Raw genomic sequence first — 9542 nt, forward strand, 5'->3', positions numbered from 1 at the left:
ATAGCAACTTGTCTTATTAAGTAAAGATCTGATTTAGTTTCTAACTTGGTAGTTACTCATAATGGCTGATCCACCATGCCTAAAGACTGTTTTCCCCTTTCTTTCTGTATGAATTTGTATTTTTGAAATAATAGTACCTGGAATACCAAGAGCAAAACGAGCGTGGAACAGAGATTCTAAATCAAGCTTTGGAAAAAGAAGAGAAGAGCAGTGAAGATCAGGAAGGCTGCTCTGGCAGACAGGAAGCGGGGAAGCCTGAGAGGGGTAAGGGTTTGTGTAAGCAGTTAGTGAGCTGTACGTGGTTGCAGGGGTGAAGGTGTGGTGGAAGCAGCAGAGGGTGGGAACCAGAGGACTCAGAACAATTGAATGAAGTTACCAAATAAAAGGAAGATGGAAAGTTGCTGCTGGGGCTTGGGAATAAGGAATAAATGAACTCCAGAGAATTTAGATGAAACAATGTTTAATCAAAGAGGGAAACTATTCGTGTTACTAAATGAAGAGTTAATCAAGAGAGCCCTTTACTCTACTGGCCTTGATCTCTGGGTCATGGAGTGGCTGAAACAGAAAAGTCAGTGATCTACAAGGCCCTGAGTATTTTTGCTTTACTTTATTTTGTAAGCCTTTAATAACATTGTTTATAAATTGGGAGAAACAGTTTGCATAGTTTAGATGATGTAGGCGAAGTTCATTTCCATCTGTATAGAATGTGCTATAGGACATCCCATACTAACTTCTGCAACTCATTAGTTCCATTGTAGCTGTGTCCAGTGAAACCTTTTGAGTTTGTTTGTTTTAAGCTGAAATTCATGGAACAGAAATTTGTGATCCAGTTGTTGCTTGAAGTTGTTAACATGCATATTGAATGGGGATGTTAACGTACTTATTGAATGTGAAATGCTATTTGTATCACTTTTGGCCAGAGGCGGAGCAGGATGCTTTCATGTGTTAAGCCACAGAATGGGAAATTGTTATGGTCAGCCCATCTTAGGGAGCAAAAGGAGAAATAAAATAACAGAAGACCATGGCTTGTCTCATAGGCTGTCTCCTTAAATATGTGGGTGATATCAGAATATATGCCATTTACTGAAATTATGATATTTTAATATTTTTAATTCTTTTACTTGAAAATGATTTCAAAACTATAGGAAACTTCCAAGGATGGCCAAAACAAACCAAACCATTTGAATGAATTCTGCACCTCATATCTGTACCCTTAAGAACTCGGCATGTGTTTCCTCCAAGCAGAGGCCTTCCCTCACAGCTCTCTATCAGGGTTCCACACTTTGGGAGCTCTCATGCTAACACATTTAGATCGGCTGTTGTCCATATTGTGATTTTTGTTGGTAAACACAAGATTGTTCCTTGAAGCATTTTCTTCTCTCAGAACATAATCATAAATTGTGTTTAATTCTCACTTCTAGGGTCATTTTTACTATGAAGTATTTTTGCTTATTTTTTTTACTCTATGCAATTAATATTTTTGATAAGTATATACCTTAAAAAAAAATAGAATGTTCTTCATTTGAGAATTAACTGAAATTTTCCTCTTGATTTGAGTCAGTGCATTTGCTGTGTGGGGGATGCTTTCTCAGGACAGTCAACACTTTATGTTTAAGGTCCCCGTTCTTTCTGTCTCACCGCCCACCATGAATTGTACAGTACTGCATGGAGAACCTTCCTGCTGCTTCACTGAGGAGCAGTGTGTGATGTGTGGGCTCTTAAGTGCAATCCACGTTAATTACTTTCTAATCCAGAATTTCAAATGTAGAAACAAACTATCATGATGTCCATTTGCCTATCTTAGAATGTCAAATGGAGATTAAAAGACTTTTTTTGCAAAAGATGATAGCTAAATTTTCCTATTTAACTCTTGTTAAATTTCATTTTCTACAGAGTGGGAAACAGAAGACCCTGATAAGGTCAAAGGTAAGGCGTCTCTGCTCTCAAGAGCAGAGAAGCCAGCATCGGAAGCTGGAAGGTTCCATGTGCAAACATATCAAACTCAGAATGCTGACAAGCTGGAAGACGAGGCAGAAAGACTCAAGACAGAAATGCTTCTCGCCAAACTGAATGAAATCAACAGAGAACTCCAAGACCCTCAGAACCTCAATCGGCCCCCTTTGCCATTGCTTCCCAACTTTGAATCAAAGCTGCATTCTCCAGACAGAAGCCCCAAGCCATACACACACTCTGAGTCTTCAGACAGATCCTTCAGTGGGCATCAATTGTCAGACGTGAGCTTTTTAACTGCCAGAGGAGAAGGCCGAAGTCCAGGACCCATTCGGAGTCCTGCCCCTCCAGATGACTTTTCATTTGGTAGCTATGTGCCTTCATTTGCAAAAATGTCAGGGAAGTCAAACCCACTTAGCCAAAAAAGTAGCCTTTTAGATTTTCCCAACAGCAGTTTGGAAAGCCTGAGTAAGGACAGTGCAGATTTAATTTCGAGAAAAGAGAAAAAAGCGAGCCTGATGGAGGAGCTGTTTGGCAACAGTGCCAGCAGTACCACCGTTTCCTCCAAGAGCAGTGACCCACATTTTCTGACTGCCGGCAGAGGAGACTTCCCTCTTAATTTCCCCTCTGGAGATAAAAGCAGCAGAGTTCGGGAGCCTGATGAAGATGAAGACTTCTTCCTCAGTGAAGGAAGAAGTTTTAATCCCAACAGACAGCGGCTGAAGCATACCAGCAATAAGCCAACGGTGACAGCTGTTGACTCTGTGGATGAGGACATTGAAGAGGTTACACTCAGATGACTGACTGGAGCACACACAGTGTATATATTTATATATATATTTCAATTGTAAATATTAAAGTATTTTAATACAGTATTTTATCATAAAAATTTAAGTTTTTAATGGTAAAATAGCCTTATTAGGGAGTAATTTTTAGCAGCTAAATATGGCACAATTAAACAAATAGCGCCATACCACATAGCCACGTTGCTAAGAATGCTCTTTTCTTTTGTTTTGAAATGAACCAAGAGGAGAGTTGTTGCTTACTTTTTCTGTTTTTATAGCTGGTCTCACTGAGCTGGCTGGCCGTGTGGGAAGTTTTACTTCACTGGAGTCTCTCACACTTCCTACTTTTATCTCTGTTTATTTTGGTCAAATCTCACTGAGCCTAAGTATTGTCTTTCTTCTGATGGTTAAACGGGAATTAAGGGTCTCCAGTGAAGACTTCAGATAGTGTTGAGCACTGGGACTTAGGAGCTGTGCCCTTGTCTGAGGTGACAAAGCCAATGTACTCCTGAGTGAGTGGTGGTGGCAACAACATTGAGACTACCTCTGGAAATACCCCCCCACACACACACACACAGGTATTTGGGGTATTTACTAAGGTGTGCACTGGGGCATTACCTCTGAGGAGTGCGTCCTCCTCAGTTAGAGTCCTGAAAGCACTCCCTGCTGCTGTGTGAGCACATAGGGGGCACTGGAAGACATTTTTGCTTTAGATGGTACCATCTGTGTGGCTGTAGGAGGCTTGGGCACAGAGTCATTCCTCCATTCCTGTACACTCTGTATTCTGGCGGAAGATTCCCTACCAATACAGGAAGCAGAAGAAACGACAGCTCAACACAGAGTGATTTTCAACTCAATTATGTTTCCAGAGTCCTAGTTTTGGAAAATTTTAATACATAATCTTAAGATTTGAACTTGTGCTCATACCCAGGAGACATAAGTGTAATACTTACTCTTAGGCTTACAGGATGGATGCGGAAGTAACCATGGATTAGAATTGGGGCACCTACCATGCCAAGGAAACTCAATAGTTTTCTGTAGAAAAGCCCAGCTTCTTTCTACTTAGTTCAAGGCAGATGCAGAGGCAGGTGCTGAGCAGGCCTGGTCTGCTGGAGTGACAGATGAGCTGAGGAGAAACGCTGTGTGTAGTGGAGTGACCAAGCATTGTAACCTGTTGTTCACAGTGTGGGTCTTATGCTGGGCTAGGCATTCATGCTGACTGGGGGCAGGAATTCCCACGGAATCTGGGGTTTTTCTAAATGTTGACTTGGGAATGCTGCTTGATATTTGATAAGACTTTACCTGGTTAGATCTCCCCATCACAGCTGCACAGTCTGTCGCCTCCTAGATCAGCTGCTTGTCATTTATTGGGAACAGAATCTCCTTAAAGTGCTAAATAATAATTAAAACTTTCCTCAAAGAGGATTTTAGATCTCCTGTAAATTAGCATTTACTATATTGCAAATCATTGTAATATAAGTAAACATGTTATTTGTGATACAGTTCTTGATAAAACATTATGTAATGTTAATTTTGTTCATGGCTGTAAATTTTCTACTGAAAGAAGTATTCTAAGGTTTTTAAAAATCTTTGCCAGAAAAATTTATTCATTGCATTAATTAGATTTATGCCTTTTTCTACATGAAAATTTGTTTAACTCAATGAGTAAGGAATTACTAAAATTAAAAAAAAATTAAGTTAAAAGCTTAAAAGCGTGATGTTTAGTATTAAAATTGGATATTAAAATGTATAGAATTTAGAGAGCAAATCAGTTTTTCTAAATGTCAAGTTAAATTTATTTGTACTCAGGAATCTTACTAATAAAAAAATTAAAGCACACCATGACTCTATCTAATGATCCTTTGTATTCAGGAGATGTGCAGTAAAGCAGGATCTGGAAGGTTCTTTCTTACCTCATCATTCGCTTATTTTATCCAGCAGTTTCAATGGAAGCACAGGAATTTGTACTAACTTAGGGTAGACAGTGTGGCAGTCTTATCAGATAATTATAGTTCCAATCAGTCTTTTCTACCTTAATGGCTATTATAATGACACATATTTCACATGGTAATAAAGAGAAGGTGCAGGCAGGGAGGATTAAATTGTATCATAAACACTGGCCTGCTTGCTGGCTGACCTGGTATTTCTTGACCATCTTCATTTCCTATTCCAGGCTGATGTCCCTGGCTGGTTAGGACACAGGGAAGGGAAATGTGCACCCTAGTAATGGTGTGAATGCTTTGCGAAATGTAGAAATCACTGTCACTTGGCAACAGTGACTATCCAGAAAGCCTTTTTCAGCTTCACAATATATACATACCCTTCTCACATTCAAGTCTGCTTTAAAAAAAAAAATCAATCGCAAGTGCTCTCCTCTCTCTCATTGGGAGTACCCTGCCTGTATGATGTGGGTAGAGAGGGTGGAGAATTACCCAACAGGCACTGTCTTGTATTACTCCTTGTGTCTGTGGACTACGCCTTCCTCAGTTCATAATGGTCTTGTGCAGTCCTTATGGTGGGTGTCCGTGAGTAAAATTCTGAGGTTGCTGCTCTGCCAAGTGCCCAGCACATCATAAGCACTTGATAAACAGCTCCTGTTATCATAGCTAATTATGAGTATCATGGAATAGTTGAAGAAATGGAACAAAGATGCATGTGCCTATGTGTGAGCATGTCATGTGCACGTGCGCGTGCACACACACACACATACAGGGCACACAAGACATAAGAAGATAAAGCTTCTAAGCCCCCAATTATAGAACATCAATAAAAATATGGTGTCTTTTCAGTACTACGAGCTCTTCCATAGAGCAGCAGAAAAAGAGCTAATGAAGAACTTTCTCAAGACAGGTTTTGTGCCATGGGACAAGGGGCATGCCTCACAGCAATTAAAAATCTGGATAATACTGGCCTACAGTTCCCTGGTCTAATTCACAACTCCACTTCTGCCACAGTGCATGTCTGGATAAGCGAGGAATCCCGAGTTTCCTTTGCTTCTCTGCAGAACAGTGCTATTGAGAGGGTCTACCTTGTGGGAGTTGCACAGGTTCGATGATTTGATTCACACACATGCTTAGAGCCAGGGCTGCTCACATCTTCCCTACTCGGCTGTTGTTACAGAAAAAGGAATTAAGAAAAGGGAAGAGCACATTTTTAAAATGCCAGAGATGGCAGTTACTGCTTTTGTGTCTTTTGGCTTATTTATTCCTCACAGAGGTTTTTCCTGAGTTGCTTGTATTTCATCAATCATTGTTCCTTTTATAGAATCAAGGCAAATATAACACATGTTACAATGTATATCCAGATCTTGAAAGTGGAATATTGCACTCAATACTAACAGCATAAGAAACCAAACTAAACAAAAACCAGTTGTGCATCAGTGTGTACTCTACAAAAATAGCTCAACACAAAATACATTACTTTTGCTATCTTGTTTTCAGGTATTCTTTCAGTAAGAACACTAACTTGGTAACTTCAGGCCTACATGATCCCTTCAAGCTGGCACTATCGCCCTAAAACGACTACAGACTGTCAGGAGTGTCACTGGCCCATGTGTGCTGTGATATGCACGCCCTCTGTGCTGGTTGCCTTGTGCAGGGGGGATTGAACTCCCTGCTCTTATTCTGGTCAGAAAAGGTCAGGGTTTCTGTGCAATGAGGAAGGCATGGTTCCACTGATGGAGCAATTTTAAACAGTTGATGGCTGCTGGGGAGAGTGTTTTGTTTTTTAAGAGTGTGGTGTCTGGTAGGTTGATTCTGATCCAGTGGTTGCCCCAACCCAACACCCATGAGTATGTGGGCTGGAGTAGATAATTTGTAGAAATGCAATCTGGCGGGGTTTGGGATTTGAGAGGAGTTGAGGGGAAGTGGAATGTTACCAAAATACATTGTATGTATTAAGTTCTAAAAGAATAAAAAAGCCTTTTCATTTAAAATTATAATAGTTTATTTCTGACATGTGCTTCTACATATGTGAATGTATCCAACCTGCTCCTAACACAATAAAAATTAGAAATAAGTCAAAACAGGATAGAAAAACATTTGACTTTGAGGTCAGGAAATAGGTTAGACTTGAGTGCTTACAAATTACAGTTTTCAATAAATAATTTGCCTATAAATTCTCCATATGTGAAATGGGATTGTTCGCATCTTTACATGCTTATGGGAATCAACTGAAGTGGTGTATTTTTAGGAAAAGAAAATAGTAGAGTGGAGCACATCATTAAGAGGGGCAGTATTGTTGGCTCTGAACTTGAGATACATGCTTGAGCTGGGGAGATGACTAAAGCAAAGTGGCTGTCTGCCTGTCATCTCTATGCTCAGGAGGCAGAGAGAAGGGACCTCTGGGGAAGGTTAGCTAGACACCCAAGTCAAATGGATGAGCTCAGGTTTGGGGAAAGACCTTGCTTCAATAGTTAAGACAGACAATGGTCAAGGAAGACACCTTATGTCAACTTGAGGCTTTCACGTGCACACGTGCATGCACATGCACACACACAGAGAGAGAGAGAGAGAGAGAGAGAGAGAGAGAGAGAAAGAGAGAGAGAGGAGGTATGTAGGTGCACAGTAAACATGAATGTGTGCACATATTATGCTCATACATTAACATCTCCATGCAAATGTTTTTTTAAACAGTAGAGACTTGTCAATATGAACATTTGAAAAGCTAGCCGTGTTCTTGGCCATCTTCAACTGAAGTGACTCCTCCTCCTTGACTCATGCAGAGGCTGCAGGCCTCCAGAGAAGGCATTTGCTGTTTCTGTGGAGGAGCAGCCGGTGGCTGGAGAAATCAAGTTTGTACAGAGCTTTGCTTTACTGCTGAACTCATGGAGAAACCAGGAGCCAAGACACTTATGCTCTCAGAATACAAAGTTTCTAGAGGAAGCCCCCCTCCCCAGCCAGCAGTGTTGGATGTCCCTGAATTTCAGGGCTGAAGAGAACTGTCTAGTAGGAATTGATTCTGACAAGGTACACTTTTCACACAATCTATTTAACAGGACATCGTTAATGTCCAATTTTTACTCTGATACGGATAGTAGAGTTCATATACAGATAGTCATGGATGTTGTCTTTCCTAGAAACATTCAAATTTATTTTCTCCTTTAAATTTTCTTCTAAAAATCTTAATTAGCTTCTTTATGAACCTCTAATCAATGTGATATGGGTAATATTTACTCTCCTAAACAGTTTCAGTGGGGCTCCTTCAAATGAGTACAAACCGGTATGCCACTTAAATAATTTCCAAAAGAGATGTAGAATCAAGAGAACCCAAAAGCACCAACCAGGAAAACAGTGGTGTATTCCCACCCCACAACTGCTTACAGCACTCAGAAGCTGGTGAAGATGCCTGGGTAGATAGGTTACAAACCTACTGTGTAGAGATAGCATCAGAGCTCATGTGTATTTCAATGAGCCCTCTGGCCATCCTGATACAGCTGCAGTAGGGAAAACAAAGGGGAAAGGGTGTTCTTTTATTATATAGGAATGTCCATAGGTTTTACAGGCTCAAATCCAGTGCTTGGAGCTTGTAATCCCAGTGTACAGATGGATATGTGGACTCTACACCTCTTACTGCATGTTCTCTAGAAACTCTTTTGAAGTTTTGTGTGTGTGTGTGTGTGTGTGTGTGTGTGTGTGGTATAGATAAGGGCACATGTGCTAATATACGCAGGGTGATAGTCCTGGCTTTTCTACTTTGAAACACAGTCCCTTTGCAGTGCTTAACTACACTAGCTGACCTGGTAGCTTCTGGAGATTCCTCTGTCTCTGTCTACCATAGGACTCAAGAATTACAGGCACTCCCATCGCTGCATACAAATTGTGTGGGTTCTGGGGATTCTGATCACCTGGTTTATATAGCAAGTGCTTTTAGTGGCTGAGCCATCTCCCTAGCCCTGCAATCATTATCTTTTCAATGGCTACAGCTAGTTGTGGTCTGTTACTGTCAGTTTTCTGGCTAGTATATCAGAAAATTTGAACTAGTTCTAAAAAAAAGGAAGAAAAAAAGATCATATTAAAACAACGAATGTCAGAACAACTGGGCAGTTCGTATAACATTTCTCTGCTACATCCTATAATCCTCAGATTTCCAGAAAAAAAAATAATTTGAAACAGGACTATTTAGTCGCTCAAGTTTGACATTCTATGTGAACATGACAGTTACTTTAGCAACTGGTCTCTTAAAATTTTAAGTTTTTTTGAAAGTTTAGAAAACTGGTGTGTATGTATGTGAGCATATTTGTGTATGTGTGTGTACATGTGTATCTGTGCATTTGTGTGTTTTTAATGATCCAACCAAAAACTTGTGAATGAGGCTTAATAAATACTAAAATTATCTAAAGATGAGTCTACATACAGGAGGTAGTTTAAGTAAAAGGAAAGCAGAGCTAAGTACTTAAACTCATGTATTCTTTGGCATCTGTGTATACATGTGTTGTTTATGGTCAACACCCATTGGGTTTTTATGAGTTGGGATTTTGATTGCAAATTTCCACATCTTCCATTCACTTCCTGGCTTACTATAAAGCCAAACAAACAAACCATTTCATCTTAAACAGACCTGTTTTGTGAAATCTGTTTACATGGGATTTGTTATTGTACCAAATAAGAAGCTGTATAAAACAAGCTAACAAACTACTGACAATGGAGGTGACATAGTTGTGGACAGTGGACGTAACTATTCCTGGTGATTCCTGATGTGTCCCAAGTATTTTCTCCCAAGCATAGGCTCCAGATAATATATATTGGGCAGGCCGGTGAAACTGTAATACAGTTACTAGTTTTGAACATATTTCTGAACGGTGGTTAC

General features: G+C 40.1%; 1 protein-coding gene across 1 annotated transcript in view; it reads left to right on the forward strand.

Moving 5' to 3' along the window:
* The window catches only part of Lca5 (lebercilin LCA5), a 28020-nt gene extending 23440 nt beyond the window's left edge, over positions 1-4580 (forward strand). The window contains exons 6-7 of the mRNA XM_051207891.1: positions 135-264; positions 1894-4580. Of these exons, the coding sequence (XP_051063848.1) occupies positions 135-264; positions 1894-2750 (987 nt within the window). The 3' untranslated portion in view covers positions 2751-4580. The remainder of the gene's footprint in view (positions 1-134; positions 265-1893) is intronic.
* The last annotated feature ends 4962 nt before the right edge of the window (positions 4581-9542 follow it).

This window comes from Phodopus roborovskii, unplaced genomic scaffold (genome assembly GCF_943737965.1).
Source record: "Phodopus roborovskii unplaced genomic scaffold, PHOROB, whole genome shotgun sequence".
Taxonomy (NCBI): Eukaryota; Metazoa; Chordata; class Mammalia; order Rodentia; family Cricetidae; genus Phodopus; species Phodopus roborovskii.